Genomic DNA, 23,653 nt, shown 5'->3' on the forward strand with positions numbered 1-23,653 from the left:
GACAAAAACAGAGTGTATGCTATGCAATTCCATGTATGTGAAACTCCAGAAAATATAAACTAATCTATAAAGACAGAAAGTAGATTACTGGTTACTTAGAGATAAGGGGTGTGTGAAGGGCAGGTGGGAGTGCCAAGAGGCATCAGAAAATTTGGGGAGTAATGAATAAGTTAATTATCTAGATCTTGGTCCTTGTTTCATGCATGTAAACCTAAAATTTATCAAACTGTACACTGTAAATGTATGCAGTACATTGATGTCAATTATATTTCAGTGCAGCTGTTAAAAAAATACAGGTGAAATATTTGAATAAATTATTTGTAATTCATATGTCAAAGAATTGGTATTCAGAATACATTAAAAAATTCTACAAGTCAATAAAAGATAATCCAAACACTGTCCATTAAGAATGGACAATTAAAGAAAATAAAAAGTCAAAAAAAAATCTGAAAGATGTCAAATCTCTTCTGAATTAAAAATCCACTACTAAGGAGTAAACAAAGTGATACCACCTTTCTGAATGGCAACCTGGCAAGATGTATCAATATTTAAAACATGAATACCTTTTATTTTAGCAATAATAGTCCTAGGAATAATCATAAAAAGATAAAGTGTACAAGTGGATATGTACGTTTATAGCAGTGTGATTTACCACAGCAAAACACTAGAAGCCACCTAAATATTTATTAAAAACCTGGATAAACACATGCAAACACTGGAATACTGTTATCACAGGGGTCAGCAAAGTATGTTCCCTTTTTACAAATAAAGTTTTACTGGAATACAGTCATGCTCATTAGTTTAGGTAGAGTCTACAGCTGTTTTCTACTACAATGGCAAAAATGAGTACTTGTGGCAGGGACCAAAAGGTGCATGAGACTAAAACACTTATTATCCAGTCCTTTAAGAAAAGTTTATTGACTGCTGTAAACCACTATATACAATGTACATTTGTGTGTCCTGACACAGAAAGATGCGACCATGATACCCAATAAAAACATGCCAAAATCAGAATTAATGGTATCATTTCATATTTTAAGAAACATGGATTTATTGATAAGTTAATATATTTCACCAATATATATAAACTAAAATAAATATATAAACTAAATAAATTTATAAATATATATAAACTAAAATGTTAACCACAATGCTATTTGTGGGTGATAAAATTATAAGTGACTTATTTTTCTTAACTTTCCAGATTTCTTTTGGTTTTGCAGAGGGAATATATAATATCGATTATTTCTTATAATCTAAAAAAGTGATGAAATTATTTTTGTAATATCAATTTACATTCTGGAGAAATAATTTTATAATCTCATTACAGAAACCTTGAATGAGTGAATACAGTTTGCTGAAGAATAATCCAATCAAACCCAGTAAATGATTATTAAGCTTATTGTAAATGAATTCCTCATCTCCAAAGATGAAAAGCTTGTTCTTAAACATGTTCCTGATTTATCAAACTGCTACTGGCATATTTTTCATTCTTTACTACTCATGAAAATTCTCCAAATTGGCCTAGCTTAGAAAAATCTTTGCTTCCTTTGTCCATATGCAAATAAGAATATATTTATTTGAAAATTCTACACAGCAGCTGAAAATAAGCATTTTAGTTCTTATAGAAGTTCAGTAAATCACAAGCTTCGGCAGTTTAGTACAAAGCAGAATATCTCTTTTTCAAACCGTTGACCCACTGGTGTACCTAGGGCAGTCCAGTGGGCATAGTCAACTCTGGTGCAGAAACTTGAGAAAGGACAGTCTGTAGAGGTTAAAAACAATAATCAAACCAATGTAAAGTTAAAGTTGGTCTGCTTTTTATTATCACCATGTGCCAGCAATTCTCCACAATGTCAGTGATACAAGCCTCCTTCCCATCAGAGTGGACTCGCCCACTACTACTTTGTTAGCTGACCCTTCCTTTGATGTTTCATGACATCAATGTTTAAAAATACGGAACAGGAAGAGAGGATGGGGTGACCAGAAAACAGTGCATCTTACATAGTGTGCGTAGGTCCTGTTTCGTAAAATGTTTGCTTCAGAGACAGATATATCTGTATTTACCTATATCTATAACCTGTCTACGTAATAGATATAGATCAATAGAAAGGTGTAGGATCCAATATATATATTGAATTGTGGCATAAAATGTATTTATTACTATTTGTAGTAGTTAAAAATGTTTAAAAAGCACTGGGGGAGAATAAAGACCCTCATGAAGTGGTATACACTGCTTGAAGAGAACACACTAGGAATAAGAAGTTCCAGGCTTTTACTGCTAGCTTTGCCTTCAAGTGCATTTTGTGACTTTAGGGAAATTACTTTTCTTTCAAAGGATATAAGACATATGCATGTGAAAACTCTGCTAATACAAAAGGCATTTAAGGAATTTGCCAGGTATACTCATACAATGTAAATGTGATAAAGTATAGATTATATTTTATGAATAAAATAAAAGGTGCTTGATATTTCTAATATGATAAAATTTCTTGGCACATAAAAATGTCTCATAATTCCACTGTCCTGCTACAATTTTTTTAAAAATTCAGCAGCAACTATTTTCAGTATCCCAAGAAAAAGGTTTAAGAGGAAAATGTAATTTGGGGACTTATGGAAGCTTTATCAATCAGTAGATTAGTAACAATACCCCCTCTAGGGTTTTATAAGTGAAAAGGAAACTAAATTTTGTGGAGCATCAGCTATGAGTCAAATATGATAACATGTGCTTTATCTATTAAATCCCTTTAGAGTCTCAAAATGTAAAATGCATTGATAGGTATAAATCACTGGAAAGGTATCTCAAATGTAAAATGCATTGATAGGTATAAATCACAATCACTGGAAATTAGTCCTTATGATCCCCTGAGAAGGGCAGACGATAAGAGCTCTGGCCAATGCACTTGCTTAATACTACTTTCTCACTTGAACACACTAGTGTGATGTAGTGTATGTTCTACAGCTCCATTTAATCTAGAGCTCAAGGTCAATGCTTCACAAATAATTTACTTCACAAGTATGGAAATAAAAAATTCTCTGGGGCACGCGGGTGGCTCAGTCAGTTGAGCTTCTAAATCTTGATTTTGGCTTGGGTCATGATCTCACAGTTCGTGAGTTCGAGCCCCAGGTCGGACTTCGCACTGACAGTGAGGAGCCTGCTTGGGATTCATTTTCTCTCTCTCTCTCTCTCTCTCTCTCTCTCTCTCTCTCTCTCCCTTTCTCTCTTCTCTTCTTGTCTCTTCTCTCCTCTTCTCTCTCTCTCTCTCAAAATAAATACAGTTTAAAAAAATTCTCAAGGGTTTTGGGAAAATGGTATTTTCCTCTGCTAATGTGAGGATTAGGTTTGATAATTAGGTTTTTTAAAAATACTTATAATTAGATGAAGACTAATATACTAGGCCAATTTAATTATTTACTCAAGGTACAGGTATTATGAAATAGCAGTTTACAGAGGCAAACATAATTGGAATTGAATTGGAATTTACAGATATTTCATAGCACATTTGACATTATTCTTTTGCTTCTTCCAGAGAAATTCAAACAGCTATATTGAGAAAAATTCCAAATCCAAAAATAATAGAAGTAGTAGTGATAGCTAAAATTCAACTATTTCTAAAGACATATACAGCAAAGACCTGAAATTAATATTGTTAAATATTTCAGGGGGCACCTGGGTGGCTCAGTCAGTTAAGTATCCGACTTCAGCTCAGGTCATGATCTTGCAGGTCACGGGTTCGAGCCCCGTACTGGGCTCTGTGCTGACAGCTCAGAGCCTGGAGCCTGCTTCAGATCCTGTGCCTCCCTCTCTCTCTGCCCCTCCCCTGCTCATGCTCTGCTCGGTCTCTCTCTCTCAAAAATAAACATTAAAAACTTTTTTTTAAATAAGAAAAAATTAAAAAAAAATTTTTAACTTTTCTATTTCCCACATCTTTCAGGTACCAATAAATAAGATGCATCACCTACATACAAAATCAATACTCTAAAAAACTTAGAAATTTCACAAAGGAAGATACAAAAATGACCAACAAGCAGATGGTAAACTACTCAACATCATTAATCATCAGGGAAATGCAAATTAAAGCGAGAGAGATACCATTTCACATCCACCAGGATGACTACAATTAAAAAGACCGCTGGCTAAGATGCGGAGCAAAGAGAACTCACATACACTGTTGGCAGGAATATTAATTGGTACAACCACTCTGGGGAAAGATCAGCCACAACAGGAATACTCCTTATCAACAAAAAGACACAGACTCCTACTGCATGCAACAATGTGAAAGAATTTTAAATGTTATGCTTGGTGAAAGAAGCCTCACATAAACAAGTACCAATGACCTTCACCCATTTCACAAACACACACACCCCACCTCTGACAACTACCAATCTAGATATTCTCTGTATCTATGAATTCAGGTTTTTCTGTTGTTGATGGTTTGTTTTGTTTTGTCTTGTTTTTTTAGATTCCATGTATCAATGAGATCATACGGTATTTGTCTTTCTCTGACTTATTCCACTTAGCAAAATACCCTGAGGCCCCATCCATGTTGTTGAAAATAACAAAAAAAAAAAACAACAATGCTTAAATAAAGTCTGGACTGATTGTCCATTTCTGATTCACAATGTGATGTCAAGAATTCAAGCAATTAGGGGGCGCCTGGGTGGCGCAGTCGGCTAAGCGTCCGACTTCAGCCAGGTCACGATCTCGCGGTCCGTGAGTTCGAGCCCCGTGTCAGGCTCTGGGCTGATGGCTCAGAGCCTGAAGCCTGTTTCCGATTCTGTGTCTCCCTCTCTCTGCCCCTCCCCCGTTCATGCTCTGTCTCTCTCTGTCCCAAAAATAAATAAACGTTGAAAAAAAAATTAAAAAAAAAAAAAAAAAGAATTCAAGCAATTAGATTCATCTGTTAAAAACATCTAGTGTCATGTTTTTTCTTCTACTTTCTGAGCAAGAATCACTGAAATCAACTAGACAAGAATGAGTGTCAGAGACAAAGCTGACACATAATATCGCAGCTTTTATCACCCTGGGCTAGAAATGCCTAATGACTTCACTGTGTCACCTATTGTACCCTTGAGGATGAAGACTGCAACCCATTTGCCATTCTATCTCCAGTAACACTAGATTCTGCCCTTTGCCTAACTTGAAGTACTGAATAAATATTGCTGGAAAAATCTTTGATGATACTTTTTAAAAAAATGTTTATTTATTTTTGAGAGAGAGGGAGACAGAGCGCAAGCGAGGGAGGGGCAGAGAGTGGAGACACAGAATCCAAAGCAGGCTCCAGACTGAGCTGTCAGCACAGAGCATGACACGGGGCTCGAACCCATGGACTGCAAGATCATGACCTGAGCTGAAGTCAGATGCTTAACTGACTGACCCACCCAGGCGCCCACTTTGATATTACTTTTAAGATAGTCATTGAAACGCTGTATTTGTAATCACGGACAAGAAAAATACTAACACAAAGAATGGAGGAGATGTGGGGTGGAGACTATCCCCTTCCTATTTAGCTTCCATTAGAGAAGTTCCATGTTTACCTATTTTAAGTTTCTTGCTTAGAAAGTAAATCTTCCTTGAGTTCCCTCCATCCTCCCACCTCCAAAAAGTTTGAAGAGCACTGACATGATCTCACCTTCAGAAATTTCTCTGGACAAAAAGACCAATAAAGTGCTCATTATCATTACAATGGGGATTGGGGAAAATGCAGAACAGATTTAATTTCATTTAAGCTGTCACGTTTTTCTCACAATTTATATCACTGCAGGGAAGTTAGCTTTCAGATACACTGAGGATAACTGTGCCGTATTGATAAGATATTCTGGTTGGGGTAAGATTCCTTTCCTGTGCATAAACTGGGTTCACCTGAAAGTGTCAACAATAAACACTTAATGATAGGGGGTGGGAATGGATAAACACGGAAGAAATCTGCAATGAAGAAGAAACCTGCCCTACATATTCTTCTAACTAGGAGGTATCTTTTCTATTGACCATTCTGGAGCTTCTGAGAGTTCAATTTTTAGTAGAAGGTGGCATTTTTTAATTCATCAAGTTGTTCCACTTTTCCTGTCGTTCCTAATTCCAGCTATTACGTCTTTAATGAAGAAAGAGAAAAACACCTAAAATTAAGAGAATGGGAAGTTTAGGAGATTCAATATATTTAATGAGAGGCTTATTGCCAATACAACTGAAATTACTAAAATTCTTCTTGGCATGGATCTCTTTACCAAATCTGGTAAATTCAATAGCACCCTTCGAAGTAAAAGAAATATAGCTAGTAAGACAGTAAATGCTATATGGAATACATTCACTCAAAAAGACTGAATGTATAACAGATTCAAGAAAAGATAGCTAAAACTAATGAATAAGAGACCCAGAGTAAGCTAAATGACTTTGCCCAAATACTGCAATTCTTATGTTCTTTAAACAAACACTAAAAAGCGTATACTAATATTTTGTCCAATCTGCCAGGGTAGATAAGCAGGAGAGCCTAAGAAGCTAAATTGGGCTTAAGAGTGGAGTGCCACCGGCCTGGCTCACAGATAACAAAATGTGGAGCCAATGGTATCTGATGGTTGTGGAATGGGACAAAACCAAAACAGAAAGTCATCTGAGATGTCCATTTGAATAATCTATGGAGGAAGTAGAATCTAGGTAAATAGACAAAAAAGAAATCAAAGAAAGAATCAAGTAAAGACAATTTAGATAGAAAGGAAAGAGTCTTTAAACCCCAGGGACATTAGCAGAGGCAACTCACTAAATGCCCACAAAGCACCAGGCACTGTATTTGCATCTTCTTTACTTCATCACCAAAAAGAAGGCATTCTCATCTCCATTTTACAAGTAAGAAAAATGGGGCTCAAGTAACTGACTAATTTGCCAAGGTGACATGGCCAGAGACTGGGAAACAGGGACATGCCTCCAAAAACAAAGCTCTTTTCATCATATTATATTCCTTCCATGAGGTAATGCTGGTCTCTTAAGTGGTATTTATTTATTTATTTATTTATTTTTTAAGTTTACTTACTTGTTTTGAGATAAAGAGAGAGTGCAAGTGGGGAAGGGGCAGAGAGAGAGGGAGAAAGAGTATCCCAAGCAGGCTCCACGCCACCAGCGCGGAGCCCAATGCGGGCTCAAACTCACAAACTGTGAGATCATGACCTGAGCCAAAGTCAGACGCTTAACCAACTGAGCCACCCAGGTGTCCCTGATCTAGTAGTGATCTTATAGAAACCAGGGATCTATTTGTATACCACGATTCCTGCTTATTTGTCCCACAAAGCTTCCTCCTAATTAGGGTCATTTGGTAACATAAAAGCACAACAGAGTTGAATTCTTCTTGTCATGTTGCACTTTGACTAATGCACAAACAGCAAAACAGGCAGGATCTTTTGACATATGAATGGCTCCTCTATTTTGTAGTATTTTCGTGGTCTGAAACATACATCTGTATTCCACATAAATCTAGCTTCTAACTTTACATCATATTTCATTTTATTTCATGTGGATATTCCTCATCTCTTCTATTATACTTGCAGGTTATCTCCTGAAGGTGGTTAGTTACCATGGAAATGAGGCTGTTGTACTTCAGAATAAATTTACATAACTATTAGAAAATTATTTCAAGCTTGTAAAATACAGGATTTACCTGAAAGCTAACATGACCACTGGTACGATAAAAATGTAAGAACTGCAAACCAATTCAAAGAGATTCAGGTCCCAATAAAGATTATAAAATAATTTCTGACTTACAGCAATGGCTTCAAAAATGGAACATCTATAAAGTGAAATTATAAAAAAATTCTGGATATAGATTGCATATTATAAAAATGTCCAAGTATCTTACCCATTTGTTGTTAAAAAAAATGTGTTGGGGGCACCTGGGTGGCTCAGCTGGTTGGGAGGCTGACTCGATTTCACCTCAAGTCATGAGATTGAACCCCACATTAGGCTCCATGCTGGCTGTGTGGAGCCTGCTTGGGATTCTATCTCCGCTGCCCCTCTCCCTGGCTCACACACTCGCTCGCTCTCTCTCAAAATAAATAAATAAACATTTTTTTAAAATGTAGTGTCAGACACTATATTTAGGTGTTATGGATCAAAAAATTGAAACTGATGCAGACCTGTCTTCAAGGAACTGGCAAGAAAGAAACATACACAAACTGAAAAAAAAGAAACTTAAATGTAACAAGTGAGGAAGATATATGCAAGGTATATATGCAAAATCAGAATATATAATGGAAGAAGTAAGAGAAAATGGGTCCACGCAAACAAAGGGAGTAAATGGGAGCAAGAGTTTCAGAGATTTCTGAGAAAAGCCAGGCAAGAGGGTAAAAAGAGGAAAACTACACAGAAGGAACAGCACAAAGAAAAGAAACACATGGGGTTTCTAAGAAGCTAGCTAGCTATAATACCTTAAGAAGCAATGGCAATATTAGGGGCGCCTGGGTGGCTAAGTTGGTTAAGCATCAGACACTATGCTCAGGTCATGATCTTGCATGCATGATCTTCCAGCCCCGCATCAGGCTCTGTGCTGACAGCTCAGCTGACCTCTCCCTCTCTGCCCCTCCCCTGTTCGTTCATTTTCTCTCTCTCTCTCTCTCTCAAAAATAAATAAACGTTAAAAAAAAAAAGAAGAAGAAGAAACAGGGCACCTGGGTGGCTAAGTGGGTTAAGCAGCCGATTTCGGCTCAGGTCATGACCTCACAGTTCGTGGGTTCGAGCCCCATGTCGGGCTCTGTGCTGTCAGTTCAGAGCCTGGAGCCTGCTTTGGATTCTGTGTCTGTCTCTCTGCCCCTCCCCTGCTTGTGCTCTGTGTCTGCTTTCAAAAAATAAATAAACGTTAAAAAATTAAAAAAAAAAAAAAAAGAAGCCATAATGGCAATACTGGAACTGATCAGACTCAGACTCTAGTTGTCTCTCTGCTTGGCATTTAGAAGAAAAATGACCACATCAAGATAAGTAAACATCCAATATTCTGAAAATTACATATGAGACCTCAAAAGGAAGACATTTAAGGCTTCTTGCTAATTGTGGTAATTTGTAAATGAAAGTCAAAGGTATGACCCAATTTATACCGTAACTATGACACAAATATTATTTAATATATTCAAACCATATGATCTTGCCACTTAATAGTCTTACAAAATATGATTTTTGTTAGATGCACAGTGTTCTGATATATGGATAGGACAAAACTTATTTTATCAATCACCTATTGTTGGCCATTTAGGTGGTTTATAATTCTCCATTAAATATGTATCACTCCAAAAAATATGTATCATTGCAATTTCTATGCATAAATCTTTGCACACATCCTAGGTTACTTCATTAAAAGAAATTACTAGAAGTAGAACTGTGGGCCAAAGGATGTGCAAATTTTAAGACTTTTGATTAACAAACTGCCTTAACAAAAAGATTACACCAATTTGTACTACTACCAGCAATGTATGAGAATCCTCACTTAACTACAATTTTGCCAAGAGTAGATTATTATTTTAAAACTCTACAGGGGTGCCTGAGTGGCTCAGTCAGTTGAGCATCCGACTCTTGACTTCAGGCTCAAGTCATGATCGAGCCCCATGTTGAGCTCCACACTGAACATGAAGCCTGCTTAAGATTCTTTCTCTCTCGATATCTTTCTCTCTCTCTCTCTCACCCCCCTCTGCCCCTCTCCCTGACTTGTGTTCTCTCTCTCTCTTAAAAAAAAAAAAAAGTGCTTGCTTCAGCAGCACATATATGGCACTATGGGCCAAGAAAGGCCCATACTTTAATCTGCATTCTCTACTATTTGTGAAGTTGAACTTTTTCAGGTCAATTTTCCATTTTCATCTCGTTTTTTTAAACAGACTATTTTCTCTTTCCCTTTTTTTCAACAGAAGCATTCTTTTCATTCTTGTTCATCTATACGTTCCACTTTTATCTGTGGCAGTTATTTTTCCAAGATTTTAATGGAAGGATTTTGGTCATTTCTGCCATTCTGATAAAACTGATTTGATGGAAAACCAGGTTAGAACAAGAAACACCGGTTAGGATACTAAGACAGCCTACGAAAGAGATTAACAGAACTTGAACTAGGTGAGTAAAGACAAGGACAACGAGAACCTAATGAATTAGAAGTGAGAAGAAATAAAAAAGATTGAAATGATCAAAAATGATTCCCATGTTTCGAGCACAAGTGAAGAGGTGGGCAGTGACACCACTAATACATAGAAAATCAGAGGAAGATTTTGAAGGAAGAAAATTCAGTTCAGTTTTGGACATGTGAAGGTTGAAGGACATCAACTGGAATTGTCTGAAGATCAGCACGGGGTCTGCTATAGGAATTTGGGAGTTATTGCGATGTCAATTATACCAGAAGCCAGGAGTACAAAGAGGCGTAGGTTAAAGACAGAACTTTGCAGAACACTAATATTTTAATGAGTACACTGAAGTGAAGAAAAGATGTCCATAAAAGAAAAGCAGAGGAATGGACAAATAAAAGGAGAAGCAGGATAATACAGTGTTATCAAGACAAAGTACTGGAGCATCTCATGGGGTTGGAAGTAAAGATGAAAGGATTCAATGCACACAGTCTTGAACTACAACAGCAAATAAGGAATATGAAGGATTTTTTTTCCCTTAAAGTTTATTTATTTTGATAGAGTGAGAGACCATGCATGCATGCAGAGGAGGGGCAGAGAGAGAAAGAATCCCAAGCAGGCTCCGCACTGTCAGCACTGTGGGCTCAAACCCACAGACTGCAAGATCATGACCTGAGCCAAAATCAAGAGTCAGACACTTAACCAACTGAGCCACCCAGGAATATAAGTGTTTTTAAGCAGCCATTTGGAAGAAAGCTCATCTTTATTGGCTTTGGTCCTTTCAAGTTTTATGTTGGCTTATGGAAGGCATCAAAAAGTCAAGAATGGCAATAAAGACAATAAAGCACTGTTTATAAACATTATATATATATGAACGTGGCAATTATGGCCTCAATTATATAAATTAGGGTAATGATTCATCTTTCTCCAGGATAAGCTTTTATAAGATTTTTTGGGTTTATTTCTTTATTTTGAGAAAGAGAGAGAGAGAGCAAGCGTGAAAGCATGTGAGCAGGGGAGCGGGCAGAGGGAGAGTGAGAGAAAGATTCCCAAGCAGGCTCCATGCTGTCAGTGCTGAGCTGGAGGTGGGGCTCAATCTCATGACTGTGAGATTACAACCTGAGCAGAGATCAAGAGTGAGATGCTCAACTGACTAGGCCACCTGGGTGTCCTTAGAAGACTTTTTTTAATCCTAATTTTTTTACACTACAAGTCTATAAAAAACAAGGTGCAAAGGAAAACATGGGTAATAAAGTAACCACAAACATGAACTCATCCTAGTTTTCACATTTCAGAATTTCAATGCAAAGTTTCATTCATTCATACAATTATTTACTGATAATCCATTATGATAAATCATTATTAAGACCAGTCCCTGTTTGATAAGGACCCCAGTCTAACAGTAGTGGGAAAAGGCATACAAACAAAACAACAAGAAACACTGGTAAAAAGAGAACTACTGAGAGAGACATAATAATTACCTGAGGGTAAGAGAATGCTTGCGAAAAGACAGCAAGGTTAAGATTAGAACTAATCTTGAAGGACTGTCAGAAAATTTTAGCTGAGGGTGTGAGGCTACAGGGGAATACAGCTAGCAAATATAGTATGTTCAGGAAACAATATGCAGTTTGGTAAAGATGACCCCTATTTCCATCCCAGGTTCAGGTGGAAGAATGCCAGAAGTTTATTTAATCAATTCCTTACAACCACTTACTGAACTGATAAAAGAAACTAAGACAAAGGTAAGTTACATAACTTGCCCATGTTCTCATTTCTGTAAGCAAAAGAAATAAGACTGGAATCCAAGCATGCTGGGTCCAAAGACTGCTCTTAACTACTCTCCGGTGTCTCTCAGTTAACAATGAAAAAGTTGACTTTAGGGGCGCCTGGGGGGCTCAGTCTGTTAAGCATCAGACTTTGGCTCAAGTCATGATCTCATGGCTCGTGAGTTCAAGCCCCAAGCTGAACACTGCGATGGCAGCTCAGAGCCTAGAGCCTCTTCAGATTCTATCTCCATCTCTCTCTGCCCCTCCCTCACCTGTGCATGCATGCACATGCTCTCTAATATAAATACACATTAAAAAAAAAAAAGAAAAAATTGACTTTATATGAAGGGTCTGGTTGTTTTTTTCCTTCTTTTTTAGAGAGAGGGACAGACAGAAAGACTTGGGGAGAGGGAGAGAGAGAATCCCAAGCAGGCTCCACACCCAATGCAGAGCCTGATGCAGGCTCGATCCCGTGACCCTGGGATCATGACCTGAGCTGAAATCAAGAGTCGCACGCTCAACTGAATGAGTCACTCAGGTGCCCCAGGTCTGGTAATGTTTTATAAATATGCCACAAGGAGTTTATTTTATCCTAAGCCAAGAGAACTGAGAGTTCTAATAAATGAGAGCAGAATATTGTAACTCATTATGAACTAAAGGGAAATGAAATCAAGCAGCAGACTGGCAGAAAAGGAGAGATCAATGTCTTGATGTGGATAGCGAGCAGGCAGAGTAGAAGGGTAAATGTAGAATGACATTAGACTCTGACTTCAGAGAAAGATGGTAGAATTTAAACTTCAGTGACACATTTATTATGAGTATTGACAAAGTCAAGGAGGTGGCCAATTTAGAATTTATCAATTTATCTCACAAGGATACAAATGGAAAATTTTCTTCTTTTGTGCATGGGGGAGAGAGTGGAGATGCGTATCACAGACTGTTATGAATGTTGTAAGAGAAAAGGAAAAATTCCTCTTAAAAAATAAAAAACAACTCATGACCAATGGGTGTTATCCGCAATCTGAGATGACAGGAAATACACGATGGGCTAATTCACGTCACAGCATGTGTAGAAATCCCAAGAGTTAATGATAAAAAAAATACACTTGAAATTTTTAACAGATGAATAATGAACTTATAACCTTTTTCTGCATTAACACTCACTATGGCATTTCCTGCGGCTATAACTTCTTAAAAAATAACAGAAGTCAGATAGGTATGACCATATATAGAAACAACTATATAAATATTTATGTATATAATCTCCAACTCTTTCTCATAAACTGGTTACCCCATTTGAAAAAGAAAATACTTTCAGTTATGGGACAAAGTTCAAAATAAAATTTTCCAAACTTTTTCTGTACATAATGACTTCTTATCTGTAAACAATAAAAAAGAGAAAACCTCATGTGACACACATTAACAGTACATGTTCAATTATTTTAATTACCATCCAGATTAAGAAACAGAACACACCAGAGGTCCTGTTGTCCCATATTCAGTCACTACCTTGTCCAAAAGTAATCATTACCCTAATTTCTGATTAGTTTTGCCTATTTTTGAACTTTGTAAAAATGGGGCGCCTGGGTGGCTCAGCATCCAACTTTGGCTCAGGTCATGATCTCACAATTTGTGAGTTTGAGCCCTGCATCGGGCTCTGTGCTGACAGCTCGGAGCCTGGCGCCTGCTTCGGATTCTGTGTCTCCCTCTCTCTCTGCCCCTCCCCCGCTTGTGCTCTGTCTCTGTCTCTCAAAACTGAATAAATGTAAAAAAATAAATAAATAAAAAATAAATGGAATCATACAGTATGTGTTCTTTTGTGCCTTGTTTCCTTCTTTCAATGGTATTTGTGAGATTTATCCATGTTGCTGAATGTAGCAGTGGTCTGTCAATGATAATATGCCACTGTAGGATTAAAAATACTACTTATCTTTTCTACTGTTGACGGATGTTGTAATTATTCCCAGTTTTTATTTACTGTGAATAAAGCTGATGAGAACATTATCATGTGTTTTTTTGATGCATATATTTACACATTTCTGTTAAGTATACTCCTAGGAATACCACCATCGTATCATAAAATATGTTTGTGTGCAATTTCAGTAGATTCCGCCAAACAGTATTCTAAAATGATTACATCAATGCATAGTCCTAATAACACTACATCAGTGTGTTCTTCATCCTTACCAACACCTCCTGTTGTTAATCTCTTTAATTTTAACCACTCTGGAGTACAATAGTATCTCACTGTAGCTTTTATTTGCATATCAGAAAACTAATGATAATAAACCACTTTTGCAAATGTTTAATAACCACCTGAAGATCTGTGAGGTAGCCATTCAAGTCTTTTGCTGATTTTTTACTGGTTTATCTGTCTTTGTTTACCTGTTTACCTTGTTGATCTGTGAGAGTTTACAGAGTATACATCGAGAGTTTAAACTTTTTCTGAAAAGGACCAGATAGTATTTTAGAATCTGTGGGTGATGTGGTCTGTGTCACAACTACTCAAATCCATTAAAAACAGCCATAGTCAGTATGCAAATGAATGTGACTGTATACCAAACAAAACTTTATTTATGGACAATAAAATCATATTTCATAAAATTTTCATATATCACTAAATATCCTGTTTCAACCATTTAAAACTGTATAAACTATTTTTAGCTATTATTATACAAAAACAAGCAGTTGGGCAGATCTGGTTTGTAAGCTGTAGTTTTGCACACTCTTGGTCTAAATAAAGACCTTTGTCAAGACTTGTATTTAAGTCCTGTCAGGTGTCTATCAGTGTTTTTATGCTTTACAAGGAACCAACTTTTGACTTTGTTGAAACTCTCCATTTTGAATGGTTTTTCCTATATTATTAATTTTGCTCTTGCCATTACTTCCCTTCTTCTATTTCCTTTGGGTTAAGTTTGCTATTTTTTTTTTTTTTTTAGCTTTTTGAGGTGGATATTTAAGTCACTGATTTTTCAGTCTTTCTTCTCTTCTAGTACCTGTACTTAGGTTATAAATGTCTTGTAAGTATCCCATAAGTTTTGATAGGTCACACCTCCACTGTTTCATCAAACTGTTTTCTATTTTCATCATTTCTTTCCTGACTCATGGATTATTTCAAAGTGATTCACTTAAGGCCCAAACACTAGCAGATCTTCAAGTTACCATTTTTTAAAGTTACTTTGTTTGTAATTAGTTCCAAACTTAATTCTACCATAGTCAAATCTATAGACTTTCAATTCTCTAAAATTTGTTAAGATTTATTCTATGCTCAATATGTGGCGCATTTTAGTAACTGTTTCACAAGCACTTATTAAAAAAAAACAGTTTAGGGGCATCTGGCTGGCTCAGTCAGTAGAGTATATGACTCTTGACTTCAGGGTTGTGAGTTCGAGCCCCACGATGGGTGCAGAGATTGCTTAAAAACAAAATCTTTAAAAAACAAAAACAAAACACACACACAAAAAAAACCCAAAAAAAATTACTCATTTGTTTGTTGCAGTATCCTATCAATGTCAAATATATTGCTAATATCTTTCTAATCTTCTGAAATATATTTATCATGCTTATTTTCAATTCTTGGTTAATCTTTTCCAATAATTCTCCATCAAATGGTATATGTTATTCTACCACCACACTTGGTTTGGTCAAAATTTTTAGTTCTGGGTTATCTCTGATATACTTTTCCTTTGATTCTAGCCTTTTAAAAAAGAATAATGAACTTTCCCAAGTTACTAATGCTGCATAGCCCAAAACGTAGTGGCATAAAACCACCACCATTTTCTTATGCTCAAAGATTCTGTGAGTCAGGAATTAGGACAACTATTAGCCTCAAGCCGATCTGAAACTATGGTAGAAAAAGAGAAGCTAGCATACAGGATGTTTTATCAATAGTAGGCAAGAAGTGAAGTGACCTGACATAGAACCTTATACATCCTCTCCAAGTGAGGCTGGGGAGGAAGAGAAAGAGCTGGTGGACAATTGATAAGGCGTGGTTAATAAATGAATTTGGTTGTTCCCTATAGTAAGGGTATCAAAAAGCTAATTCAATCTTAAATCTCATTAAGGAATACAATTATCTAGTACCAAGGAGGTAATGCTCGTATTACTGTACAACAGTATTCTGTACTGTTGAGACGCTTTCACTAATAATTTTTAACTCTGAACACCACACCACATGCTGTGGAGGTCAAAATCTTTTCAATTTCTGCCAATATAATCATTGGGGAAAATGGTATCTTTTAATTTTTCCTATCTGCTGATGAAGAAATGCAATAGGCTGATAAACTCCTCTTTGTGAACTGCCTGTTCATATTCTTTACCAATTTTCCTTAGGTTCTTTCTTTCTTTCTTTTTTTAAATCATTTTCCAGGGGCACCTGGGTGACTCAGTCGGTTAAGCGACCAACTCTTGATTTCAGCTCAAGTCATGATCTCATGGTTCGTGGGTTCAAGCCCCACACTGAGCTCTGTGCTGACAGTGTGGAGTCTGCTTGGAATTCTGTCTCCTCTCTCTCTGCCCCTCCCTTGCTCTTGCTCGCACACTCTCTCAAAAATAAATAAACATTTAAACATTAAAAAAATTAAAAATAAAATCATTTTCTGAAAACTGCATTTTCAGAATTCTGACCCTTTCTCAGTTATGTGTTACACTATTTTCTCCTAGTTTACCATTTGCATTTAGCCTTTATTTACAGCGGCTCTTCTACATAACTTCTTTAAAAATGTGTACACTGTCAAAATGTGTCAGTTTTTGCTTGACATCCTATTTTCTGTTTTTCCTGAGATGGTCTTTTCCAGCAGAGATAATGTAAACACTAACCCATATAATCTTCACTTTTTCACATTCTGACCTTTGGTCTGAAGTACAGATCTGATTTTATAGTCTCCTACTTGAAAATCTATTATACCAATACCCTTCAGTAAATAAAAGATTTTCCCTCTGAACTGAATTCCCACTTTGATAATATTTTTAAGTTCTGTATTCACTTGTAACAGCTAGATTTTATTCCTTTTGGTTGACTTCTCTTGGGCCAATACCATGCTGTTTTGATTAGAGAAGGTCTGTGACAATTTTTAACACCTAGGTTTCCTCACTCTTATTCTTTTCTCAGTTTTCTAGAATGTACTCATTTAAAAGGTACTTTCTATAGGCACAGATAATAAGATGGAACTTGGTACAAACTGTAAGATGTATGTATTATAACTAAAAAATATAGTTAATTAAGTTAACAGGAAGAGTCCTAACTTGATTCCATACAATGAATAAAAGTTAAAAAGGAGAAAATAACCACATGGACAAATGGAACTGACATGTATGGTGAACACCATGCCTCACAATGTGAGGTTAACGACAAGGTACTTCACAGTAGAGGAAACTGAGGCACAGGTAGGAAATGGAAGAGTGTTAGGCCAAGAATCTGATTAATGGTAAAAACAAAAAGAGAAAACATCTACTAAGGGAGGCACAGGGGCCAAATAAGATGGAGTTCACTAATATTCTACTTGCATGATCCCACCCACATAGAGGTAAAGAAATAAATTGGTCATTCTACAACTGGTCATAGCCAACCTTCCACCTAGCCAAGAACAATGGCTGAGCTCAACTGAGGCAAAAGTTATGTAAATAACTGTAATAGTTATAGTCTAAGGATTGCTCTTTTGATTTTCAGAGATTACGAATCCACCCACAAATAGCAACAGAGAACATAAACATTCTGTGCCTCTGTCAGCATAAGATCCCAAGCAATCTATTCTCCAATTCCTATCAAAAACAAACTTGAGGGGTGCGTGACTGGCTCAGTCAGAAGAGCATGTGGCTCTTGATTTTGGGGTCATGAGTTTGAGCCCCATGTTGGATGAGAACAAAACAAATTTGAGTCCTCCATGACTGCTGGGAGTATAAATGTGACTATTGTGATTCCTACTCTAAAACCCACCAGTGTACCAAGAGAAACTTTAATAAAAATGTGAGACAACCCCAAACCACAAATCAGGAAGTATTTTATCAAATATGATACAATTTGAGATAAGGTAATAATGAATATCATGAACCAATACATACCTCTACATATCCAAACAATGGTAAATTTTCCTGAAAGTACTAGAAAAGTCCTTAAAAATTTTTATTTGAAACAAGATAAATGAGGGGCGCCTGGGTGGCTCAGTCGGTTGAGCGACCGACTTCGGCTCAGGTCATGATCTCACGGTTTGTGAGTTCGAGCCCCGCGTCAGGCTCTATGCTGACAGCTCAGAGCCTGGAGCCTGCTTCTGATTCTGTGTCTCCCTCTCTCTCTGTCCCTCCCCTGCTCATGCTCTGTCTCTGTCTCAGAAATAAATAAATTTAAAAAAAAAAGAAAAAAACAAGATAAATGAGGGTATAGATAAATCATAGGAGAGAGCAAATATTTCTCTGAGGGTACATTTCAATATGGAGGAAGGGCAAGGGAGATAGGATAAAGAAGAGATTATGTGCACATGTCATGTTCATTTTCTCTGACTTCTAAATCAGAGAACCTGTAAGAGGAGATGCTGTGATGACCAACATTAGTTGAACAGAAAGAAATACATCATCAAATCATCGGAGAGACGACCGTGTTACATTGAGAGTCACAGAGCATTCCGTCCTGGGTGATCTATTCTCCTAAAAGGAGGGAACACCAATACTTAGGAGATAAAGTATTAGATCAGAGTACAAGATCAGATCAAAGTACAAGAAGTCTCTGTGACAAGAAGAGTGAACTGAACCTTCCAGATGCCCCAGAACACAGCATTCCCCACACTACTACTAGTACTACAGATAATAACAGTAACTGAGCTCTTATCGTATTCTAGTCACATAGGCCAGGAGGTTTACAAACACGAACTCTTTTAATCCTTAAAACAACCTCAATGGGGTGAGTGCTCTTATCATCTCCATTTTACAGATGAGGTAAATGAGGGCCAGAGAAGTTAAGCAAATTTCCTATAGTATGATCCTAAGCAATCTGGCTTAAAGCTCAGGGTTTTAACTCTATCCTATATTGCCTCTTTCACTTTGATGTTAAATAATTAGCAAACCCATACAGTACACAGAATTTATTTATACAGGAAATGGTTACATACCTTGTACTGTAAGCTCTGCTTGAGCTTCAACGGTCTCATTCCCATTATCAGCTATACAAAAGTAAGTTCCCGCATCATCCTCAGTGACATCACTGATCTCCAGACTACCACCTGCCAGCAACGCCAATTTTTCAGAGCTGTATAAAAAATATTGATACATTTCAGAGCTAGGAAAATAATACCTGAGAAACTTTCCACATAAAACAGAGAAAACACTTAAACAGGTTATTCATATGGCTACATAAGGACTGAGACTAACATAAAATTAGCAGAATATAATTTAGTCCAATTTGCTTTGCTCATATTTAAATGCATAAATATCACAAATACAAACCAAAATGTTACAATGAATTATCTCCAACACTTCTAATTATTCTCAAAAGCAGACCACTTTTGTAACCAATTCCACTCCTCATAGTCCATCCCTGCCCAGGGACTCTACCCAGTTTTTCTACAAATTATGTAATTTTAAAGTCTGGAATCAATCTCAGAGTCACTCCACTATAGCACGCCACACTGAGAGGACTAATGGAGACAGTAAAATGTCAGATCAGAGACATAAAGTCATGGGGCCACAGTGCCTACTGAAAGTTTCCTGTGGTGGCTTGGCTGGGAAGGGGAGGAAAAAGGGCAGGGAAGGGAGGGAACACGGTTGCCAGGGAACAGCTCCCTGGGTGTGGTTGCCGGGCGAGAATCAGCTATCATGCCATTTATCAACGAGGATGCTGCCCACTATAATCCAAATCTACAGAGTGATTTAAATCTTTTAAAGGAATATTTGAAGAAAAAGTAAAATTATCCTATAACATTGAGGAAGAAATCACAAATCAATATTTTCATCAAATTTTTACAAAGTAAACAAGTTTAGTTGATTTGGAGAGTTTGTAGAGTTGTGATTTTATTTTTATTTTGAGGTTCTATGTCTAACCTGGTTTTCATTGGCAAATTTTTTTCTCTAAAATTTTAGTACTGTCACATTTCCTATCTGTATCTATGTTCAACGAAAAATGTTCTGATTATAATTTGGCTTTTCATATAAAATTCCTGCTGTGCAAAAAATAGAGGAAATGACTATTTATTCTGTGCTACAATTATAATTCTCAACCTAAGTAAAGTGCTATTCTGGCTTAAATGTCAGTACACTTTTAGCCTGAGTAATTAGTCTTCCTGAATTTGATAAACAAGATTAAGTTTCTGAACAAAGAAAGAGGAAAACCAGAATGAGGTCTGGCGACTTCTCTAAGAAATACCCTGCAAGGTCACAAAAAACTTTGTCAAGCGGCCTTCCAAAGTGAAACATCTCTATTATGCCCTCAAATCCCAATTTAATGTGATGAGATAGGGAAGCAATACAACGCATCATGAAACAGAGCACGGACTACTAGGATAAGACAGAAAGGCATTCCATGCCTCAAAAAATAGGAAAAAATTCACAAAAATTAAAATCCTCTATTTCACCCTTAGATAAAATCGCTATTAATCTTAAGAAATGGAAAACAACATTCACAAGTGGAAATTCAGCAATATATACATGTGATACCCAGTTGAACATAACTTGAAATACTAGTTGGTGTGGGACTTTTGAACTGACAGATAGTAATTTATATCTAACAGTTATGCTAAAAAATACTCCTGATACTTGTTTTGCCTCATATTTGCCATAACTGAGTATCACTACAGATTGTAATCTTTCTTAATGGAATTGATTTTACTCCCTTAAAAGAAGCCTGGGAGGAAGAATGTCCATTAGCCTGGTAGAATTCACTTAACTTGTTCACACGATGATAATACTGGCTTACAGTAAGATGGCAATCAAGTCTTTAGAACTCCAAAATTCAAAGATACGAGCAAAAGGAACAATATGTGAAAAGTTTATGCCTGGTCACTGAACCCAAGTTAGACTGAGTGTTGCTGGACAAAGGGAGTATGTGTGTGTATCCCTGGGTAGTCGGGGTCAATCTAAGAGAGCTTAGTGTGCTAAGAATATATATATATATTTTTTTTGGCCAAGGAAAAGGCTTTTAAGCAGATAAATCACATAATTTAGTGAAGAAGAGGAAGGGGAAAAAACCAGAAGAAGAAAGTTTGATTGTAAAATCACTGTAATGGTCCAGAATTAAAAAGAAAGAAGATAAAATATGGGCAATAATAACAGAGGTAAAGAGAAAACAAAAAGTATTGACCACTCTTAGAAACGATGCAAGAGAAGGTAAGGAGAGGGATATATCTGCTCATTTGGCAAATACTTGTTGGCGTGCCTCTATGTGTCAGGTAGTAGCTGGGGATGTAGCAGTGAGCAAAAACACAACAGTGCACCCATGCAACTCAGTGGGAAAGACACACTTTTATGATGAGAATTCCACAAAATGGCATACCAAAAGAACCTACCAGGAAATTAGAAATAAAGAAATATTCTGACCAAAGTAACCTTTGGACTGAGATCGGAAAAATGAGGAGGAGCTAATCAATAATGAAAAGGAGAAAAAGATTTCAGAAGGAAGGACTAGCATATGCAAAGGAACAGTGGCGGAAAGGACTACGCTGTATTTGGGGATCTAAAAATAACTAGTGTGGCCTGCTTTAAGAGAGGAAAAAAAAAAGAAAGAGGAGAATGGAGCCAGACCACACAAGGTTTTGAAAGCCATTTTAATAATTTGAGTCCTTAGTCTAAAAACAATGAATAAAAAAATACATACATACATACATACATACATACATACATGAATAAATGGGTAGGGGGTTGACAATGATGTTATGAGATCTGAGCTTTGAAAAGATCACTCTGGCCAGAGTGTGAAGATGTATCTGGAATGAGGCCAGAGTAAGTATGGGAAGAACAGGAGACCACTGGAGTAACTGAGGTGACAGTTGACAGTAGCTTAGAATAAGGTGGCAGCAACACGGATGGCTTTCAGAGATAGTTAGGAGGTACCGCAACAGATCTTTGAGAGAGAGAGAACAAGTGAGTAGGGAAGGTGCACAGAGAGGGAGAGAGAGAGAATTAGAGACAGAAGCTGAGGAAGAGACAAATGTCAATGAAGATTCTTAAGGTTAGGGTAGAGTGTGTGAGAAGGAGAAAGCAAAAGGAAATTTGCTTGTTTAATTTGTTTTGTGTGTGTGTGTGTGTGTGTGTGTGTGTGTGTGTGTGTGTGTGTTGTTATTTCAGTGAGAGAGAGCTAAGCCTTTTTACAGGCAAAAGAGAAGGAGTCAGTGGACAGGGAAAATTTTGAAAAGAGGATTCATGAAAGTGCTGGAGAAAAATGGAAGGTAGTAAGATGCAGAGCACAAAAAGACTTCTTAGATGTCTCTTCCTTTAAAACAGCAAAAAAAGGAAAGGTAGGTGAAAGCTAAGTCTTATATGCTTTCTGGCACAAAATTTATTCTCTTCCAGCTTTTTTCATTCAACTTTTTACTATGAGGTAACTGCAGTTCTAAGAAATAATAAGAGAGATCAAAGATCCCGTGTACCCTTCACCCAGTTTCTCCCAGGGCTAACGTTGTAGAATACACCACCACAACTGGGATACTGACACTTCTATAGCCATTTACAGCCACACTCTCTTCCCTCCTATTCCCATCTCTTCATTACCCCCTGGCAACGACTGATCTGTTCTCCCTTTCAGTAATTTTGTCATTTCAAGAAGAATGCAATATAAACAGTATCATACAGTATATAACCTTTGGGGATTGGCTTTTCTCACTCAGCATAATTCCCCAGAGATTCATCCAAGTTGTTGCACGTATCAGTGGTTCGTTCCTTTTATTGCTCAGCAATAATTCCCCAGTATGGATATACCACCGTTTGTTTTAACTGTTCACTCAATCAAGGACATCTGGGTTGTTTCTAGTTTGAGGCTATTATGAATAAAGCTGCTCTAAGTACACTTATACAGGCTTTTGTGTGAACATTAAGTTCACTTCTATGTGATAAATGCCCAAGAGTGTAAATGTTAGGTCACACTACACTTGCAAGTTAGGCTTTTAAAGAAACTGCCAGTTTTTCAGAGTTCCTACCATTTTCCATTCCTACCAGCACTGTCAGTGATCCCGTTTTCCACATCCTTGACAGCATCTGATGCTGTCACTTTTTAAAAAGTTTAGCTATTCTGATAGATACACAGCAATATCTTACTGTGATTTTAATTTGCACTTCCCTAATGGCTAATGATGTTAAACAACTTCTCTTGGCTTATATGCCATCTGCATATATTCTCTAGTGAAACATTTATTCATGTTTTGTCTATTTCTATTGGGATAAAATGCTTTGGTACCGTTAAGTTTGAAAGACCTTTATACATTTTAGATACTAGTCCTTTGTTGAAGATGTGATTTGCAAATATTTTCTTCCACTCTGTAGCTTATATTTTCATCCTCTTCACAGGGTATTTCGCACAGCAAAAGTTTTTAATTTTGATGAAATCCAATTTTCAAAAAAGCATACTGGGTGTTAAATCTAGTAACTTTTTGCCTAGCCCCAGATCCTGGTTTTCTCCTGTATTTCTTTTCTCAACTTTCATTTTGCATCTCACATTTGGGTCCATGAGTTAATTTTATGTATGAGGTGTGAGACACGGGTTGAGGTTCAATTTTTTTGTCTATGGATGGGTGACCAACTGCTCCAGCAGCAATTGTTGAAAAGGCTATCTTTCTTCCACTGATCTGCTTTTACATCTTTGTCAAAAATTAGTTCGCCATTTTTGTTTGGGT

The 23,653-nt window shown here is 36.9% G+C and overlaps 1 protein-coding gene across 6 annotated transcripts in view; it reads right to left on the reverse strand.

Annotated features, from left to right (window-relative positions):
- The window catches only part of NEO1 (neogenin 1), a 241,941-nt gene that overhangs the window by 123,413 nt on the left and 94,875 nt on the right, over positions 1-23,653 (reverse strand). For all 6 annotated transcript variants that reach the window (XM_047863477.1, XM_047863474.1, XM_047863473.1 and 3 more), the window contains one exon: positions 18,947-19,083. In XM_047863477.1, coding sequence (XP_047719433.1) covers positions 18,947-19,083 — 137 coding nt within the window. The remainder of the gene's footprint in view (positions 1-18,946; positions 19,084-23,653) is intronic.

Source organism: Prionailurus viverrinus, chromosome B3 (assembly GCF_022837055.1).
Source record: "Prionailurus viverrinus isolate Anna chromosome B3, UM_Priviv_1.0, whole genome shotgun sequence".
NCBI lineage: Eukaryota > Metazoa > Chordata > Mammalia > Carnivora > Felidae > Prionailurus > Prionailurus viverrinus.